Source organism: Scomber scombrus, chromosome 22 (assembly GCF_963691925.1).
Source record: "Scomber scombrus chromosome 22, fScoSco1.1, whole genome shotgun sequence".
Lineage (NCBI taxonomy): Eukaryota > Metazoa > Chordata > Actinopteri > Scombriformes > Scombridae > Scomber > Scomber scombrus.
In genome coordinates this window covers 18669733-18691977 of record NC_084991.1, presented here as the reverse complement: position 1 = coordinate 18691977, position 22245 = coordinate 18669733, and the positions used below count along the sequence as shown (strand labels likewise).

Here is a 22245-nt window from a genome sequence, read left to right as displayed (position 1 = left end):
AATGCCTGCATGTATCTTTACATGTTGTTTAATGTGCTGCAGACCAGCTCTTTAGCCATCTTGCGTGGTCCCTTGTTAAACAAGCTAAGATACAAGACTAGATGTGTGTTCATGTCTGCAAGACAGATACTTTAGCAGCAAAGATCATCTGAGTTCTTTCTCTAAGTATAATGCAATGATGGAGGACGCCATCATGAAACAATACTAATAAAAAATATATACATTCCTCCCTTTTGGTGTCAGATTATTTCTTTAAGGAGAACACAGGACAAATGATTTACAAATAATATAGCATGCTGTAAGAGAAAATAAAACATGAAATGTATTTTCCATCGGACTCATGTAAGTATATATCAACTTGGTTTGAGCAAAGGAAAACGTGCAATGTTATGTATGTCAAAGGGTTTTCATATGACTTATTACAGGATTTGGCACAAGGAAATAGTCATAATGCGTTTTGTGTACTGAGACAAGATAAATATTGTAAAAAAGCAAGAATAGATTACAGTCTTAATACAGATATTAGATTTAATCTTACTGATTAATTGCTCAAGGACATAACGGTACAGTCTATAAGATTATACACGAGGTGTTAACAGGTATACTAGGAAATATGTCTTGAATAAATCACCTCTGAAAGCTATATCAGCCACCAGATTATGTGCTTAGTACAGCAAACCACAACCTCTCCCCGGAGCTCTTTCTCGATCAACTTATTGACTTTGCCCAGCAATCAGAACCAATTTCACTTTCCAATTACTGATGCTTATGTGTTTTACAACAATGTAAATTTAATTTAATGGGTAACCTATGCAGAGGAGGCTTGTGCTTAATGACAGAGGTATTTCAGGTTGACTATCTTAGCAGTTGGTCTTTCTGCCTTTTTTGAGTATAAAGGGGGAAAAAAGTCTCACAATAGGATACAGAAGGGCAAACAGATAGACAGACAGGAGACAGGGACACACATAAACAAAAAAAAGACATAAAAACACGTTTTATGTTTCATCAAAGATGAGTTCACTGCGGGTAGCGGACAATCCTGGAGTTTGACAAACACAGAGTGAAATGACAATGGGAGGGAGACGTCTTGGGCGAGAGGCTGCCTTTTAAAACGGAAAAGTCCATTTCCAGTTGAAAAGAACTGTGCCTGTGTGGAAGCGTCTGACTTGACAATTACATGAGTAGTGCGAACGGCACTGTGCCTCTGCTGATAACCCGTCGGATTCTATTAAAACTCTGGCACTCCAAAAGAATGCTCAAACAGAGGAAATTATCACATAGGCGCGCACACACACACACACACACACACACACACACACACACACACACATACACACATACACACACCATTTTAAAACAGTAAAACCCTCTCTGACAATGATTCTTGCACTGCGATGTGCATGCTTTAAGAAAATAGAGACAGACTGAAGGGTAAATCAACTGGAATATTAAATAAAATGTAAGTAATGGACAAGAACAATTAAACAAAGACGGTGTATGTTGTGTGTGTGTGTGCGTGTGCGTGTGCGTGTGTGTGTGTGTGTGTTTGGGTAGGCTAAGTCTTGTACTGAATGCATAGTCACTTTATTACTTGCTATCTATGGTTACAAAGGAAGATAATGGCCCGAAGTTAGCCTTGGGGCTACAAGCAAAACCTTCATAGGAGTATTGGAGGAAAAGTTCTCTAAAGTGCACAGAGTTAGTATTTCAAGAGTATGCAGGAAATGACATGCACAAGAAATCCAGTCTCTGACAGCTCAGTAACATCTACCAACCATGAACCTGCACATATATTACAGATAAAAAAGCAGGTTTTTCATTTTTGCCCTTCTTCCTCTCCTCCCATCTCCTTCCCTCATTTGTCCTGTCTGCCCTCCTATGAAAAACAACGCAAATTAAATTACAGAAAACCTACGACTGAAACGGCTTTCTTCACAGATGCTGAAGGAAAAAAAAAAAAAAAAAACACATCACGTCAGGCGTCTCCCTCCCAACTCGCCATCTCTTTCCCAACGCCTGTTTTTTCTTTCGTTTTGATCGCCGTTCCAAATGAGGGACCCTCATACGCTTGTCCTGCGGCATGGAATCACGTCAACGCTCCTCTCCTGCTCTGCCTCTCTCTCTCAAAAAATGATTCATTTTTCTATTACGGCGATGAGCGTGTGAAATGAGCTATATAATCAATAGCATAGGTTTGTAAACACCAGCCGCACTCCAGGGAAAATGTGTTTTCTTTTTTTAAAACAATACGCTGCCTGTGTATGTGTGTGGTGAGGAACGCTCATCAGACAATGTTTACAAGGGCAATTTACAGGAAATAAAGACACAGGCTGCCTAAAATGAAGGTAGCTTTCCATAATACAGCAGGATGATAAGGCAGAGATATGAAAGAGGACAACAATATTGAACTGCATGATGTGAATACAGCAAAAACAGTTTTACTAAGTGTACATTATTTAAAAAGAACTAAAAATGTTCTCAGAGTTTGTATAATGTAGAAACAGCTATGCTGTAAAAACAACTGAAAGGAACTGTTAAATTTACTATGTGTGTTTCTGTGGGTGAGGGTCGACACAGACAAGAAGGTTCTGTGAATTACTGCTCACAGAGATGCTCGCACACTCACGGCCCTGACATTTGTCACTGTACCAGGCATGACCCATTGATTACAGCAAATGGGTTCACTTCTGTGTGTCTGTGTGCTAGAACGGGAGCATGTGAACATAAAATGGGACTGTCTTCATGTAAAAATTGCTCTCATCAGTGAGTCTGCGCTTGCAAGGTCATTCAGTTAAAATGTTCACGTCTGTTTGATACGGTGGTGCAGATTTATGTAACTAAATGTTAAAATGAATGGAACAGTGCACCGTAGCTACCATACGTCAGTGCTGTAGGTGGATGGACTCACATAGAGTTGGGCACGGAGCCTCTCATCCTCGGTGGAGATCCTCTCCCTTATAACAGCCTGCTGGAGGCTCTCCTTGGCCATGGCTCGCTCCGCAGACAGAATCCTGGACACTTCATCGTGGACAAGAGACGTGGCATCAGACTGAGCCTGCGCTGATGCCCGGGTCTTCTCTGCCTCGAGCCTGTGGAACAATAATGACATTTTACCTCACGATTCACATCCTACACTTTTTAACTGATTTTAACATTTTTGAAGCAGGAGTTTGTTATAATGTACAGCAACCTAATGTAACTTTTTTCAACACTAAGAGTATGACAAAGACAACACTGTAACCTCTACGTGACTTCTTTAATTGCACCTGATCAGCTACTTGAGAATGTGTACCATGGCTCATTTTGAGTCAGTCCTTGAATGCTTGATTGTCTTGCCTTGCTTCTAAGTCACTTTGGATAAAAGGGTCCAAATGCAAAAATGTAAAATGTAAAATAACAACAAGGTACCTCTTGGGAGAATGGTATGAACTATTCCCGCCACTACAGCTATCTATAATGCATGACTGGCTACTTGTAAATTTCCACTTTCCAAAGCCATGCTGTCCATAGGAGTTACACTGTGCACCTTGTATCTTGCTTTAGTATATTTTTGTTTACCTATGTCAATACGCTCTTTTTTGCCCAATATGTTCTAAATGTAAAAATCAAACAACTGACCTAAAAAGGATTTTTAAATAATAAATAATAAAAATAGAAAATGCGTAAAAAATTATATTATATGAAATGACCATCTTGTTATCCACAGACAGTGAAAGACTTGATGGATATATTATAGCACGTGTTCATTCGGAGCAGTAAACATTCTTTTGTAAACCATCAGAGTATCATTGGTATTTATAGCATAAAAGCCACGTTAACATGCATCTTATACTGCATGCTCCACTGTGGCAGCACCTCCCAAAAGATTTAAAAGGTCACAAATGCAATTATAGTGCTAATGAAGCATATATATTGGCCAATATACTTGTATATTGATTTTTCAACCCACATGCCCTTGCTATTCCAGAGGTTGCAAAGAGGGGGCAACATTGAGAAGTAATGCTCAATCAACACTGAAAAAAGAAGTTAAAAGTAGAAGTAGGTATCACAACAATCTTACATAACATATTCAGTTAACATATCTCAGGGAGTTAAAATTATGTTTGAATGATTTCCAAATAATTTACACAGAAGTGAGATCTGACAATCAATATGTGGTCGACAGAAAACAATGTAACTTCACCGACCCAGGAATCATCCATCCAATGAAATAGTGATATAGACAGTAGCAGCACGCTCTCTGCAGACACAAGACCACCATTTGAACCCTGTCACTGGGTTCTCATAGTTGCCTAGCAACGCACTCCCTACACTGCGACAGTGTGCTTGATTAGAGAAGAGGAGGAACGTCCCTGAAACCCTGAAAGTCTTCCTCTGCTAGGAATCAAACTGTGGTGACAAGGTAAAATAAACACTGAACAGACAGAGCGAGTGCCTGAGTAAATTATGACAGACTGAATGAAGACAGTGAGGATCTTAATAAACTTCTGCTCGGGAAACATCTTGAGAGAGCTGTGAAAGATAGCCTTGTCGACAGGTAGGCTGCCTGAGAGTGATGCTGAATGTTGATTGGTTGTGTGATGCATTTCACACATAGAGAAATACCTAGAGTGAAATTCCTACACTTTCAAATGAACCATCCATCATTAATTAGTTGTTAGAAGTCTAATTCATGAATTACTTTATGACACATACAATGGAAACACCTTGTAACACTGTGATCTATTAGAATAACATTCTTCATTCATTATTTCCATGATACATCTAAACTAATACATAATGTTTGACAAGACATTATATATTGTTTCATATACCTGATTCATTTACAACTTCAGATGTGAGATAACAGGAAAAATCCCTGTAGACTATGTTTTTGTTTTCTCTCCTTTTGATTCTGTTTTTCTTGACATAACTGGTACTCATTCATCTGTCAATGTGAAGGATTTTCATCTTTTATTCTATTTGAGAAATCTCATTTATCTCTTTACTCACCTGTGAATATGCCTATAAATTCTAGACAGTGATGAATCATGATGGACAGACTGGTCAAACTGATCACCATGCCATGCCTCTGGCTCTGAGCAGATGACGGGTAAGTCTAATAAAAATATGTCTGATGTCTTAAAGCTGCCATTTGCCCCTGCAACACCACTAAATGTCAGAGAGCAGGGGAGAGCGAGAGGAGACGGGAAGGGGGGGGGGCAGAGAAAAACACAGAAAAAGATAGAGAGGAAGGAGAGAGTGAGCAGTGGCGACATGACATGTTTGGCCCTGAGGAAGTGAAGCAAAGAAGGAGTGAGGCAGAGAGTGGGAGAAAGAGATGGAGGGAGACGGAGAGAGACCAGCCATGTCCAGTCTCACAGTCCACTGGGCTGCACACGTCAGCACACTCCATCCATCATCGGGCTCCGACTCACGCACGCACAGACACACACACAGGGAGCCTCCTAATGGCCTTTTACATTCACCATTTCCCCACAATCCACGCCTCCCTGCTGGCACCGCTAATGCACCTAAGCTACCTTTACTCAAGAAGCTTTGGCAGTTGCTACTGCTACCACTATGACAGAGAGTGGAAAGTATACAAGATTTTTTCAGGGGGGAAAAAAGCTTTAGTAGTTCTCATGGGCTAACCTGAGCAATCAGCTGAGTCTCTGTGGTATGAAACTGGACAGTCATTTTGGACAAATGTATACTTAAACTGTCATGAGACTAGAAACAAGATCAAACGAAGAAACAAAATCTACAAGAAACAGATGTTCAGTTACAGTTCTGCCATAGAAGAATTAAATATACAATAACCGATAAAGCTTTGGAACCAAAACTTTGCCGCACCTCATTAAACTGTTTAATGTGTAAGTGTTGAAAGTGTGCAGATGTTTGAAGGACAACCAATCTCCTACAGACCAGTCAGCAACACTGACACTCAGGAGTGCAAAACCTGTAAAAGCAATCCAACATGACAGTTATACCCACTTAACTTAAATACCGAATTTTTCTTTTAAGGGATTTTGCCAAATTAAGAAAGAGGAAAATACTAAATATTAAAAAATTGGTAGGTTTACTTATAATCTCAAAATACACCAAAATATGTCAAGTGTTGAGCTTGACCAAAACCTGGACCAGAGAAAGAAATGAGGGCAAGAAAATAGGTGGCTGAGCAAAAAAGTCTTTCCAGTGGATTCTTCACAAGTGCTAACCCAAGCAAAGACTGCTATCACAAGCTGGATGCTATCTGTCTGCTTCACCTCTATTGCTTTCCAGTCAATATTGCCCTGTCCCTGGGATATTGGACGCATTTTTCATTCGACTGTAGAAGATTGGCACTGGGTAGCAGAGGGGGGCTTTGAAGTAGAGAATGGTTGAGTCAGACCAGAGGGAGGAAAGGGACAGCGTCCATGTAGGGGAAAGAAAAAAAATGTTGCATCTTTGGAGTATGAGTGGATGATGTTTGGCCCGGTACTGGATACAGATATAGGATCATCTTGGACCAGTAACCTGTGTTTTGATGGCTCAGTGGATTGAGCCTTGAAACAGAAAGATGGAAGGACAGAACAATTGAAGTATCATTAATCTGAAGAGGAGTGGATTACAAGTGGGTCAGACTGAGTCGGTCTTTCCAGAAAAGCAACTCACTATTTTCAGAAGTTGACCTTGAACAGAAGTACAAAGGAGTACTTCAGTTATTTTAGGACACTATTTTTAAAACTGACAGAGATCAGATCTGTGTCAGTTTATATGAAACATTTATGGCTAGAGTTGCTCAGATTCTACAACTTAGATTTAAGGGACAACAGTCAGGAGAAATATGTGTGTGCATATAAAGGCTTTCTAATACCAACAGTAAACGTAGACATGGTCAAAAATGATGTGCTATGGTCAATACTGCAACAGCCAATTCAAATATAAAAAGCCATCATCGCCAAGTACTCAAGAGGGAATCATTTCAAATATCATTACCCTTGTGCAAATATCAAAACAAAATGAATCATGTCTTCTACCTTTTCCCCTATTACCTTTCCATCAGTTACCCTCTGTCTCTCTCCTCAGCTCCTCTACCATTAATGCTTCCTGTTGTCTACCTGTCATCTACATAAGATGTGTCTCAATACAGGAAGAATGGATTCTGACAGAACTGCAGAACAGTGCGGGCTCCATTCAAGTGCCTTGAAACAAAGGCATTTAAAAAGGCCCAATGCAATATTGATGTTAGGAATAATGTCGCTGAATGCTGGCTATGAATATTTTATGGAGCTATGCACTCTCCCTGACACACGTACACTCACACATAAACACACACACAAACACACACAAACACAAACACACACACACACATGATCGTGGGTGTTATGAAATGCTAGGACAGTGTTAAAATTAAGTGTTTGGGAAACAAAAGGACAAAGCATCGAGAAGATTAATTTAGAAGTCCACAAACTGCAGAAGGAACATAAAAAGACATTTTGTGCACCCCCTCGATGATACCCACAACTAAAAGATCCAACTCCCCACATCTAGCCATTTAATACAGTGAGAAAGGCAGAGCAAGCAGTCTCAATACTTAGTAGTATGCAATAAGTTCAGAGGCCTGATGGCTGTCATTCTGTGTAGCTACAAGGATGTCTTACAGAGCTTACACAGAGGCATGATATTAGATATTACTTGCATTAAACTCCTTCCAACTGACTCGATCACTTCTGCATCAGATCAGCTTGGGTGACACACAAACCATAGATTTGTTATGAGATTGTACAAAGCCAGTAACCACAACTGTCCTACTGAATATGTCAGCAGCAGGCTGCAGCATGGAGAAATGCTGCGGTTTCTGTTCCAAGATGCATTTATAGTCGAATGGCTATTATTCTTACATTTGACACAGCCTTATACACTGTTGATGGGAGTACTTTTATAACAATGTGACCAGGTTTACGAGAGGCAAGAGCCATTATTTAAAAGTGATTTGCAGGAAATTACATTTACCCATGCAGCTAGTAAAATACTAAAGTAATCGCATCAGCCCCAGATATGCCCAGGAAGAAAAGAAACATAAAAAAGCGAAACATTTTCACCGCTGATGCCTGAGGGTTCGTGGGTCGCTTAGTGTGTGCATGTGTGTTTGTGCGCAGGTGCAAGCGTGATGTCACAATTCTACAAAACAAACTTTCAAAAATCAAAAAGCTCACATAATCTGAAGAATTGTAATGTGTGATTCACACTGTTGCTTAATAGCTGGGGGAGTATTGGTAGTTGCTCTTAGCATAGTGCCATAAAATGTATAGAGTTGCAAAGTGGTGGGGGCGGCTGGTCCTGGTAGTGTGTTTCTCCATTCTGTATCTTCAATATCACTTAACATAGAAACACTGGACTCTCCTGGATAACATAACAATCTTTTTTTATATCATGACAACCAGTTTCAATTAGTTCAACTTTGTTTCTAAGAAAATACAATTTGTCTGTGACTTTTGCATGGCGGACAGCTAAGAAATATTAAAATTAACATAAGTCTCAGCTGCTGCAGCCATGCAGAACAAGACAGTAGTCAGAGGAGCAAATCAGAGCGTTAATGACTGCAAAACATGTCACTGTTAAAACTTCAAACAAAATGGGGCGCCATAGTTGCTGAATTTACTGAAAAGTGACCAAGAAATTATAATAATAATAAACTGATTCACTATGTTGCTATGGTGTTCTGTATGGTTACTATAGTGTTGCTAATGTGTTTAGCAGGGTATGGACAGTTTGTTTCTAGGGTGTAGGTCTAGTTGTGACTGACATGGTGTTTTGCACAATACCCTACATGGCACTAGAAGTTGCTAGGTTGTTCCAGGCTGTTGATAGGACATTACTAGGTGGTTGCTATGGTGTTTAGGATGGTTGAACTCAGGGTAGTTTAAGCAGATTATAATGAAGAAATAGTAAATGAGAACAGCAATGTTACCGATACAGACACATTTCAAAGTAAGAACTCTCCAGACAAAGTTTTTATTAAATTAGGTCGGACTGGGGAACTGTTTTTTTAATAACCTCCAAACCTTCTTTCCAACTCCATTAAGTAGAGTTGGAGGGTGTGTGAGTGTGTGTGTGTGTATGTCAGTATACGTGTGTGTATTGTGAACAATTATAAAAGACAAAAATAAACAGGTAAATATGTAAAAATTTGTACTCTAGACCATCTGCCTGTGTTTGATCTGGGAGCATTAAAGAATTCAGTGGCTGACTGGTTAACAGGGAGGAAAGACAGAAGATTTGAGAGAAGGTCAGTGTTCTCACTCAAAAGTCTGACATGCAATTATATCACACAGGCCGACACAAGCTGCCTGACCACCTACTGAAATAATGGGCAGAAGTATTGCAACGATGACTAACCTTTAAGAGTCAGAGTTGGACATTTAAACATATGCATTTCATGCATGGAAGGGGAGATTGAGAGAGATAAAGGTAGGAAGAAGATTTGAAAAAAAGAAGTAGAGATGTTAAGTTGAGAAATAAAGTCTGAGAAACAAAGGAGGTGGATGTAGAAATACAGGAGATATGAACAAATGGACGCAGCAGGGGATGAGGGAGGAATTAAGAGACAGGACAGCAACAAGGTAGAAAGCCTGGAAGAATAACACAAAGAAGAGAAACAGAATTGAACGGTGACGCAGGACGAGTTAAGTTGAGGAAGGAGAGACACGAGGGTGTAAAAGTTCTCTCCCCCTTATCCGGCCTTCCCTCTCATCCTTTTCTCTGAGTCGTTCTGCTCTGATGCCTCACAGAGAAGCAACAGAGGTAAATCTGCTCCCTGCAGCCGCTGTTTGCTACAAATGAGTTTAGGCTGCACCCAAATGAACTCCTCACAGAGCCCTTACTTCGCTTCTACCAGAGCAAAACATGCAAAGCCAGATCTCTAGAGTTCATTTATGGCCTAAAGCTAAACAGAACAACTACTACCTAATCTAAACACCACTGTTCCTCAAAATCCTCTGCAATAGTGCATAAGAAAGTGAAAGAATTACACTAAATGTGGAAATAGTTCGATTTTACATCAAGGCAAATTAAATGTCTTCTAGCAGCTCCAGTCAGTCAGCTCTCCAAGTCCAAAACTGTCAACATTAACTTTTTTTTTTGGGAGTAGCATTCAGCTTCATCATCATCATCATCATTTCATTTAGAGAGTCTCACAATTAATGTGTAGGTGAGGATTCAGTGTCTCCTTCAGGAAACTTCAACAACAGACGAACTGCAGGAGCAACTGCCAGGGTTGAACGTGACCGTGGAATTTCAGTTTGATTTATCTCAAGTATGATGTTCATGTGTGTTTTTCTTTTCCAGTGACCTTGGGGTTCACATATTCTTCCATTTCCCTGTGTTCAAGCTGTGCAGCAGTTTTACTGCAGGGTTCTGTAACTAGCAAGGCGCTGTGCAGTCTCGTTAGCTGAGCTTTGATACAGTCACACACAGCCACAAAAAAAAAAAAACCTATTTCACCTCTTACACCAATTTTGCAGCAAAAGCTACCCAGTCTTCTACCTGAGTCTTTTAACACAGTCAAGGACACAATCGCTGAGTCTTGTTTGCCTTCAACAATCAAAAAGTCCCTACAGATACTGCCTGCACAGTGGGGAAGTAAAATATCTTTGCAATTTAATTATGGTTTGACAGCCGAGATGAGAAAGAAGCCGCTGTTGTCCTCTCATCTATTTCAATTAAAAGAAAGCACCAGTCACCTTTACCTTCCAATAATGACAAATTAATAGAAAAGTTCAATTGTGGTCCCAGAAAAAAGAGAGGAATACATTTTCAGTGGTGTGTTCACATCAGGCAGAAAGACTTGTTTACCTTTCTCTTTAAAATATATACCTTTTCAATTAATTTGTCCATGTGTGCTCATTTGTGTGTTTTTCTATTTAACTTTCATTATCATCTCTTTTTACTTTATTCTGTATTTCTACCCCTGATTTGTAGCCTGTGTGATCTCTGCTGTATGGTTCAACACTGACACTGTCTAACTAAACAATTAAGCAAGTGAATAATTAAGTACGTATCTATCTATCCAGTCCCTCAGTTGTTTGTTGTTTTGGTGATTAGTTGAATGTGACCAACAACCAATGGGTGAAATTAGTTATTCACAAACTTACTCGGACAAAAAAGGACTCATGTATCAACCTTTTGTTCAGCCCAAAAAGACAAATGTATTGAGCTCACCTTGGCCTGACTCCGCTCATATTGACCAGACTTTAGAAATTTGAATGAGGTGACCATGATCATAAAGTGCCTAAGCCTATAACTTCCACTGTCCATGTATCTTACTTTAGATTAAATCAGACATTTAAGGCTCAAATCTCTGAACAATGCTTTTATACAGTAGTCCTATATAATAGACGAGTCAAAGATAAAGGCTATTTTCACACTCGAACTATACAGAGCATTTAAAACCTAAACATTTACATTTTGGAAGGTCTTTATTAAAGTTTTCTCTTTCAGTATCATTACATTTTTATTTCTAAAGGTTCTATATGTAGGAATTAGAAATTCCTCCTCATTAGTGACAGTGATAGCCATTAAAGTCAGCATCCTGTTGCTAGCGCTCACAGAACGAGCTGCACCGAGAGGCTGTTGCTTACACTTCTCATATTAACTTGAAGAGCTGGTCTATGAGAGCCAATCCACATCGCCCAACCCACAAAAGCACTAATCAACCACCTGAACCTGACCCATCCTGCAAACTGCCAACTTTTCTTTTATCAATCATGTATACTACACACCAGTAGGCTGGAAGGTAGCGAGCTGTGGTCAGGGTGCGACAAACTGCAGCCGGGGAGCAACACACTGTGGTCTTGTTGTGAAATGTGTGCAGATTACCAACTTTGGACTACAAACAGAAAAAAACAAAAGGGGTAAGCTATGTTGTTCGATCACTCAGGAGTTTGTTTTTTTGCTACTTTGTTGGGGAAATAATGTTTCAGCTGTGTGTGTGCTCAGGAGTGAGCGACTTGTCATTGTGGGGGGGGGGGGGGGGGGGGGGGGTGTTGTGAAATGTGTAGTGGTTGACAGATGCAGCTAGTTGTCTCATTAGCTGGAGAGCTAATATCTGCAGGGTGTTTCTACTTGGATAGCACCGTTTTTGTTGTGGTAGATGCTGGTTGTTTATTGACGTTAGCAGGAGAGAGACAAGGCACTTGAGCACGCAAGAATGTATCCTTTGGATTTTTGCAGAAAATCTGCCCCACATCCTTCAGGCTGATATATCCAAACAATGTAATTGTAGAAGGTCTCATCTTTTAAGTTCCGTTACAACACTGTTCGCTCACTGGATATAAAAAAAGATGAATAGATGTTAATTGCTTCATAATTCTTACATATAGAACCTTTAAAGCCTGCCAAACTATTTGCTAGGAAAATGGACACACTCACACAAACACTGATAGAACAAACACCATGTAACAATACAAGCAAAACAAAAAACAGACAGCACACAGGGCTATATTAAAAACTGATATTAATATGTATCTACACACATACACACAAGAGCTGGCTAACTGATGATTGCTTGTTTACCAATGCATGTTCAGTTAAGTCTTCTTAAATGAAAGGCAGCCCATGCCAAGCACAAACAAAAACTGTGAGCTTGAAAGCCACCATGATTTCAATTAATTGCAAGGATGGCGTAATTTTGAAGCACTTACTCTTCTGAACAGACATCAATAACTGAGCTGCAGGAAGCAGTTACATCAAAAAATAAAATAGCCAGGACAAAAAAATCAATAGACAAATGATTTTTCTCAAAACCACTTGGTAATTTCTCTCTTCATGAATAAGCCTCAAAAAGAGGCTATTCGCTAGGCTAACACTACCTCCTCCTGCATATAGAAAGCTCATGGGGTTTTTCCCCTCATATGTACAAGGGTGCGTTTAGTGGCTAATCACAGTTGTTCATTCACTAAGGTCTGCTGGACATCATCCAGACCTATTAAAGAAGGGGGACATCACAATTATCAGACATTATGGCATATGCACCTGTTTCTTTGTGGCCAAAGAGGAGAGGAGAGGAGAGGAGAGGAGAGGAGAGGAGAGGAGAGGAGAGGAGAGGAGAGGAGAGGAGAGGAGAGGAGAGGAGAGGAGAGGAGAGGAGAGGAGAGGAGAGGAGAGGAGAGGAGAGGAAGAGGAGAGGAAGAGGACAACTGAATATGCTTCTGCATGAAAAGTGTTTCTTCATCAGGCAGGGCTAATGGATCACCCACTCAACACCCAGGAAATTACCTCAGGACAGCACCCTCCTTCTTCAGGCATGATTAATTGATCCAGAGAGAAGGAGAGAAGAAGCAGTGATAGAGGGAGGAAAAAGTGCTGATCTGCTTCGGAAGAGAGGTAGATTGGAAACACAGTGGGGATCGGAAAGACTGGTGCTGACCTTTTTGACTATTAATGAAAGCTGAAAATGGTCACGTCTGAAAATGTCTTTGGTTTCTAATGAAATCCTGGAACAGGAATTGACACTAGCACCCAGCCCCCTGATTCAATCCATCACAATCTAAAAAAACGAAGGTAGGAGAGACACAAAGACTTTCAACAAACCCAAGGATCTTAATTTCAACTCTAAAACTCAAATTATAGCAACCAATTTCCTTCCAAAAAATGCTTTGCAACACCTTTGTGTAAGTTGGCTCCTCAACTGGTTTACCATTTCCCAGTGCAACCGTGTGTGTGTGTGTGTTTCTGTGTGGGTTTGTGTGTAAGCGTCTAACCAGGCTTGCAGCTCTTGCTCTGCCTTGGCCCTGTCCTGCTCCAGGCCTTTATACAGCTCATCGGTGATCTTCTTCCTCAGGGCCTCTTTGTCAACTGGGGACATAAACAGAAGAAAGGCAGAAAGAAAGAGCGTTAGAGAGAAAGGTAGTAAGTAAACAACTGGTGTTTGCTGACAGGCATATTGTGTTTATTGGGATACTGAATAGAGTAATACTGTCTGGAAAGTTTTTTTTTTTTTAAAGGGTAGGGAGGCTGAAAGTAATAATTTTAACATCTTTTGAAAATTAAAAATTAAAATTAAGCTAATAATAATTCAACAACTGGAGTCTACTTTTTGCAGAGGGATAATTGCCCACTGTATGCCATGTAAAATGGTGTAATGTGTTTGTTAAGTTGTGTGTGTTCTCTTTGTGTGAAGCAGGGTGAGACAGAAATTGTGTGTGTAGCCCTCAGGCTGATATGCTTTATGAGATAAATGTATATGTGTGCGTCTATAGGTGTCAAAATCAGCAAGAACATACATCAGCAATGACATAGTGGGTTAGGGAATAACACCACAAGACACGCTTAAATACACAAAGAGAAAAATGCCTGCTTTTTTTTCTTTTACATCCCACTGCAGCACCACGCTATCTACCTACATTCACGTCAGGGACATCATACATGTATGACTCCATGTCCTCTCTGGTCTATCTTGGCAGGTAATTAAGCATGAAAGTAAAGATGCCAGCCGGCGACCAGGCCGAAACGTGCTCTGAACACAGAAGTGCCATGCGGTGTGCTGCAGCACTGCAATGAATGGGGGAGTGTCTGAGTGTGTCAAGATTACTCTCACACTGCATTAGTTAGATGGGATAATCCCTACTGTCAGTATCTATTATTACCTGGTAACATGTGGTAACAGCAGGTTGGTTGAAGGGTAAACACATACCCACAAAGACCTAATTCCATCTTAATCAGATTATCAATATAAGCCGTAAAATGTACAAAGACAATATTTTCTTATCATCTTGGGCCTTTCACTACCAAATCATTGGATGTTATTATCTTAAAATCAAATGGCTTTCCATATTAAAGGGGTTCCATGAAATAACTTCAAAATGATCTTCTTCAGAGATTTTCCGTTTTTTTTTTTTAAATAAACAGCTGTTCAACTGATGGACACCAGTTACCAAGAGTCTGCTGATTTTAATGCAACTGGTTTCATGGATACATCAAATCTGTGCTCATTTACATGCATCTTTCTCTCCACCTTCTGTCATTTTAGTCCTCCTCACCTTCTTCGGCAGCTTTGTCACACCCACACGGTTAAAAATGTGCTCTCAAGTGACTTTCTTGCTTTAACACACAAAACCAGAGCACAGTAAACTTAATCCTTTCTCTGATTTCCACTTTCCAAAGCCTTCTCTTCTCTGCAAGAAATGGCGCATAACAAGAACACACAGCGTGACAACTCTTCGGTACAGTAAAGAGAACGAATAAGCGTCAGGTAGAGGGAGGTTCAGTGTGACAAGGCTTCAGAAGAAACAGTGGTGCAAAGAGAGGAGGTGATTGACAGTTGACAAGTTTTTGCTGCATAGTCTATCCTCAAAGACAGAGGCTGCTGTCACCGACTGTCCAGAGCGTGAGAAAATAATATCCATCACGTTTGACAGCACTCAGAAGCTCCATTGATCTCACTGCAGAGGAGAGTCTAATTACAACTCTGTTAAGAACCACAGCGGGAAGACAACCTGTAGGGCTGAAATCAAGAGAAAAGGTTGAGGTTCTGCCAAAGGGATGTCTATCAAGTAACCAGTAATAATGTTATTTTATATCTGATGGGGCACAGTGACATGGACAAAATGAAATATCAAGATATTGCAATATTTTAACCAAATACTTCAATATCAATATTGCAACAACACTGTAGGGATGACTATTGGTGCTTTCACAAAATATCTTCAAAATGAGATTTATGTCCAATAATCATCAGTAATGTGGATATAATGCAAATGATAGAACAGCTAGGACAGTCTGGTAAGATCAGAAAATGACATCACTGTACTGTTATTAAGCCTTTATAACCAGGAAAAGACAACACTAGTCTCATATCACGATATATATATACAATAAATAAATATCAATACACTGCCCAACCCTAATATCTGATAAATATGACAACATCATACAATAAACTATGGTTGACTTCTGTCTGCAATGATGATGATTTAGAAGTTACATGTAGAAATGTGACATTTAATTGCAGTACATGTGAAATACTCACTCAGGTAAATACTCAGTCACTGACTTCTGGATACTAAATATAATGTACATTAATATGATGATGTAGACAACAAAGGCAACAACAAATTCAGTTACCTTTGACTAGGAATGTGTAGATATTCTAGATGTATAAATAAAAATATACAAAATCACCAGCCTAGTCCTTTAATTGAGTAAATATATGTACCTGTTTGGTCATCATATCCACATCTATATTATCATATGTTTCATAATATCTTCTGAAGGCACCAATGGTCATTTCCACAGATTTGAGACATTAAGTCAAAAATATCACCAGTACTGCCCAAACCTAATTGGTTCAGAGTAAAAAAAAAAAGTCAGATTTGGACAAACCGAGTGTTTATTCCAAAAACAATGTTGAGCTGAATGAAGAAGAGGCAAACGTCACAATGATTTGTAGACTGGATAACCAACTCAAGTGGCACTAGAGGTCAAGCCCTGTCATTACAAACTTTATTTCTATCAGGTAAGACTGGCATTTCAGCATCAACTGCCCTTTAAAATATATCATACTTTCAATTAAAATATATACCCTTTGGCCATCTACGCCATAAAAAGTAAAAAATGCAAAGTCCTCTGAGTTCAGGCAAGCCTAAGCAACTCTTCATTTATCACCACATCCTCTCCACCCCTGCAGAGAGCTGCTTCAGATAGCTAGCGGGCCCGCGGGGTCAGCCGGAGAACAGGTTCTGATATGATAAACACTCTCTGGGGTCCTTGAGGGAGGCTGGTTAGGGTCAGAGACAATTCTAGATCAACAGAGCTGTGTCAATCCTGAGTAGGACATGTAAATGTTAAAAAGATTAAAAACTCATCATCTTTTTAGACATGACCCCCTCCTTTCCTTTTCCACCAATCACTAAACCTTGTGGAAAAACCCATAGATGAGGAAAAGAGGAGGTGGAGCCCAGGCTATTGGCAGTGGAGATAATAGACGAAGGCAAATTGCGTTTCTCATCAGAAGTTTCATTAACCCTAGGACCCGCGTGGAGGGCATAATCTGTAACATTACCACTTCCTCACGTTTCCAGCTCGAGCTTAGTCGAGTCACAGCGCACCTTTCACTATGTTCAAATAGGGGAAAAAAGAAAAGAAAAGAAAAGCGCCAACAGCTAGCTTCCAGCCCTGGCAGGCAGGTGCCATTTCAGATTTTCATTCCAAGTCCTTTTAATTCAATCTCATGTTATAGAATAGAGCCTAACTGATTGTTTCACATTTTCACAAGATAACAAGAAAAGTTCGTTTCAAAAGGAGTGAGAGAGGAGTGATATATTTCACAAGTTTTTCAATCACAATTATGCACACACACACTAAGTCACCCACATTTCTCCCATTGTTTCCTGTGTCTCTCCCTTTCTCCCCATTCTCTCTGCTGCACCTGGGAGACATCTTTAACTAGGCTATTAGTCGAGTGCAGTGTGTGGGCTCAGGCATTTGAATATTTATAGCACATTGGAGAAGGTGTAGGAGGTTCAACCTTGACTATGGTGTAATCAGCATACATACTGACTCAGGCCATGATTTAGAGACAGCCGACCTGCTGAGAGTTTCACTCGATACCCAACTCTCGTGGACACACATAATCAATGTCCGCCTCATTAAGGTCATACCCTTTTAGGATTGGGCTGAACTTTGCAACTTTTTAACGAGATTCACATTCACATTCACCATGCCTTTTTTGGGTTTTTTTTTTTTTTTTTTTTTTTTTTAAAGAGCATGCTAGATCAATCGTCCAAGTTGACTTTTTTCCTCTCTTTCATAGTAGCCGTGAGTTCGGCATATATTAAACTGTTAAAACTGAGGTGACCTTGCAAGGAGAGCATAACCAAAAAGTAAATGTGTCACCTGACATCACTATCTTAAAAAAAGTGTCAATGAATGACAGGAGTCAGCCATGAAAAAAACCGCAAACTGTGGTGACTATGCAGCAATATTATAAATACAGCCACTACAAAAACACACAATCCTGAACACTGCAAATATACTGTGCACACAATAAGTAAGAGAGCAAGCTCAGTTTATGTCGTTTTTGCCTGTGTTTCTATAATGAAAGAGGAAAAAAATGAAACACATCACAGCAATGACAACTTCACATCTTCCACAGAAAAATGAAGGATACATCCATTACTGACCCCTTGAAGAGGAAGGAAAAGAGTAAATCTAAAAACTTTAACGAAAACACTCTCGTACAGTGAAAGCAGCGAGCAGTTTCTCATAATGACTACAGTTAACACACTCCACACCCATTACAAAAATTAAGTCAGATATTGTTGTATTTATCTTTTTATCTGAAAACCAATTAGCACAAACAATGGAAGAATAATTTAATTAAACATGGGGGAGGGGGGGATCTAACTCAGATCTGAAAGTGGCCCGAGAGCTACTAGAAAGCACCAACTAACAAAAGTGCTTTGTGGAATATACATGAATAAAATGTTTTAAAGGTGCAGTGTGTAGAATTTAGTGGCATATAGCAGAACAGCCTCTGCAGAAATGGAATATAATAATCCTGAGTATGTTTTAATTAGTGTATACTCACCTGAAAATAAGAATAGCTGTGTTTTTGTTACCCTTGAATGAGCCCTTTATATCTGCATAGGGCACGGGTCCTTTTACATGGAGGCTGCCATGTTGCACCACCATGTTTCTACAATAGCCCAGAGGAGACACAACAAACACTGGCTCTAGAGAGGACCTTTCACATGTTTCACCCTTACACCCTTGGAATGGAAGGGTCAGGGGAGGGGTATTTAGTTGTTTGCAATCTGCAACCTAACTGCTAGATGCCACTAAATCCTAAACACTGCACCTTTAATTGTGCATTTGTGTTACTAATGTGCTAAAACATAAAGGCTCATATAAAATCCAGTGTCATGTCAAAGAAAGGCGATGGCCAAATAAAACTTAAATACATACACACGCTCACATCTTCCTCCCTCACTTACTGAGGCCTGATGGTTTGTTGTGTGAAACTGCGGAGGTGTCGTTTTAATCACTGGAGTTAGTGTGGCGTGGCATAAGTTGGCCTTTTTTAATTACCTTACTGATTGAGCACAGTCAAGGATGGGGAAGCCTGCCCACACCCTGAATGCCACCCTCTGAAGAACCTGCACCCACGCCTTGTTCTTTACTGTGTAATGAACAGGTAACATTCAAATGTCCTCTGCTGGATATGTCAGTAGAAAAGAAACATGCACCCACACTAAACAGACAATAAGTCTGAAACTTTACTTTGAGAGAGATAAAGGGAAGAACAGTGAGTCAGATTGTATTTTTAAAATATAACTAAAACAATAAACTGAATTAACCCTGCAACCCCAGTGCAGTTTGATACTAAACTACAAATATCAGTGCTAAAAAATCGACTATTAAAGATTCCCCATAAAACAAGACCTAACCTTTAGTATCTTATTTGAACAAGTTTCCGGTTCCTGATCATTACAAGGTATCTATACCTGCAAAAACATGCTGTAAACACAACAATGACATAACATCACCTTATAAAGTCAATGTGGAGAATATGTTCACTGTCCTTTTAGCTCTCCAGATTTTATTCTCAATCAAATCTTGAGAGAAATATCCAATTTCTCACTGGATAGTTTCTACCTTTGTCTGTGTGCAGTTTGGTGCTGTACACAAAATATACAGCAGGGTTTTTTTTACAGCTTTGTCACATAAAACAGCTGCCATCTCTGGCTGGAAACACTGTAGGGTGAGAGTGAACCAAAACAATAAAGCTGCAGGCTGTGAAGCAAAACTTTGAGCTAGAAGATGCTAAAATGCTCCATAGAACTGAGAGGAACTGCAGAGTCAGATAGGGGATAATTCTCTGTGGGTTCATGACCACAAGCAAGACCTTTCACATGCATTTTAAAAGATAAATATTATCCATACTCCATAAAGAAGGGGTAAGATGGTAAAAGATTTTGTTTTTTTAATGGAAAAAAAGAAAACTTACCTTGACACAATAAAAACTAGTGGCGATTTTGAGTGCTCTCACAAACTCCATCGAGGACAAAGGTTATTTATGACAGCTTGAGTTCACGAGTGACAAGGCAGAATGGAGGTCCACTAATTACAGCATCCATTTATTAACATTATTACGAGAAAAAATTAATCATTTCATTAACAATTTGGGAATGGCAATGAATCATAATATGACCAAGGCTACTGTGAGGCCCAATTTTAAAATGAAGACTAATTACAATCTGCAAGAAAAGCTGGAGACGAAAAGCTTAAGGTGGCCTATTGTAAACACCCACACAATAAACACAATTAAAATTAAATGTAGCTGGACTTAAAATAAATCCATGGACAGTTCATCCCCACATAACCTTTTGCCTTCTAATTAACCATGCTACTGAAGAAGCGGCCCAAACAACTCAGGATAAAATGAGCCATTACCAAGAACAATTCACTTATTATAAATGAGCATTCATTCTTGCCTCTTGTTAGGAGGAACAGGACACAAGTTCAAAACTGAGTGAAAATTCTTAAATGTAAAGTGTTTCTGGTTTCACACCCTGTTAGCTTTGAACTCAGAAAGTGTTCAGAAAGTTCTCACACGAATCCTCATCATACACAAAATGTGGGTAAGTCTGTGTATTAACATTGAATTAGCTGCTGTTGACCACCAGAACTAAATCAATATCATATTACTGAACAACATGCTTTATACAGCAGTAAATCTGGGGAGGATTCCACCTCCTCAACTGCTTTCCCCACCTGTTGTTTGTGAAATGTGTTACAAATGCTTCACAATAGTGGAGGAAAAACTTACCGGCTGGTGCGGCAGGAGGTGGTGGGACTGGACTCAGCTCAGGTTCTGCTACTGGCTCAGGGACCGGAGGAGGAAGCACTGGTTCCACTAAAGGCTGAGGAGGAGGTGCAACTGATTCACAAGGAGTAGTAAACTCAGGCAGGGGAGGTGCAGCAAGTGGCTCAGCGGGCTGTGGGGAGAAAGCGTCCCCTGAAGGATTCAGGGCTGGTGGCAGGATGGTGACAAGCTCGAAAACAGGAGGAGGGGAAGAGAGGGGTTCCGATTCAAGAATAGGGGGAGCAGCAATGGGTTCATTGACAGGAAGGAGAGGTGGCATGGGTTCAACTACCATTGGAGGAGCACTGGATTCAATCACATGTTGAGGAGCAATGGGCTCAATCACATGTGGAGCAGCAAGGGGTTCAATTATTGGGGAAGAAGGAGCAATGGGTTCAATCACATGTGGAGCAGCAGGGGGTTCAATTATTGGGGAAGAAGGAGCAACAAATTCATTTATGGGAGGAGACAATGATTCAGTTACAAGGGGAGGAGAAGCAGGCAGCGTTATCGCTTCCAGCATAGCCGGAGCAGGGCAGGGAGCAGCAATTTGGGGATCAATGGGGTCAGGAGGAGGAGGGAGAGATGTAGGCAAAGTTACTAGCTCAACAGCAGCAGGAGCAGGGGGAGGAGGCGCCACCACAGGCTCAAAAGCAGGAGCAGCGACAAAATTAGCAGCTGGGGGTGGTGCGAATGGGAGCACCATGTCAATTATGATGGGTGCTGCTACCTGTTCTGCAGGAACCTGAGGAGGAGGTGGTGGAGGTGGAGGTGCAGCCACTGTCTCTGTGGCGGATGGAGCAGGTGGAGGAGGAGCTGGAGGTGCTACAGGTTCTACAAGAGGAGGTGGAGGAGGCAATGAGGTGATCGGGTCAAAGGGGGGAGGCACTGGACGCAGGAGAGGAGAGGGAGCAAAGGATGACGCCATGGAAGGAGGCATCGGGGTGGGAACATGTTGCTGTTTTAGAGGAGCTGCAGGCTCCCTCATACGGTTGATGACATTTTCAGAAAGCTGCAAAGGAGAGTGGAAGTTTTAATGGAAATGTTTGGCATAAACCACATTTTAGCTCATTTGTTTACATGTACACAAATAGTTACAGTACATAAGTGCCCATAAAACCAAAAATATTTCTCATTTCAGCTTGTGTTTAAGTGCATGTTCACATACAGTAGTTTAGAGGTGCATGTGCAACAGATTACTTTTCAGTCTTTAATTCAAACAAAGCTAATCATCTTGTGTATTTCCTAAAATGTCAAACTATTTCTTTTAGTTGTTGTTAATTTGGAAAACTACACATGGTTTAAAAAAGGGAAAGATAAAGCTCAGCTCTCAATCTAGTTACACAATCATCACGACATTGGCATAAACAGGATTACACCTGAAAGGTAACATTAGCCTCACTCGTTTGTCTTGCCAA

The 22245-nt window shown here is 40.3% G+C and overlaps 1 protein-coding gene across 2 annotated transcripts in view; it reads right to left on the bottom strand.

The window, feature by feature from the left end:
• The window catches only part of chchd3a (coiled-coil-helix-coiled-coil-helix domain containing 3a), a 72155-nt gene that overhangs the window by 49250 nt on the left and 660 nt on the right, over positions 1–22245 (bottom strand). The window contains exons 2-5 of one of the 2 annotated variants that reach the window (XM_062443533.1): positions 21558–21839; positions 20792–20960; positions 13725–13818; positions 2909–3089 (exon numbers count right to left, since the gene is read on the bottom strand). In XM_062443533.1, coding sequence (XP_062299517.1) covers positions 2909–3089; positions 13725–13818; positions 20792–20960; positions 21558–21839 — 726 coding nt within the window. The remainder of the gene's footprint in view (positions 1–2908; positions 3090–13724; positions 13819–20791; positions 20961–21557; positions 21840–22245) is intronic. The other variant, XM_062443534.1, reaches the window with a different exon arrangement.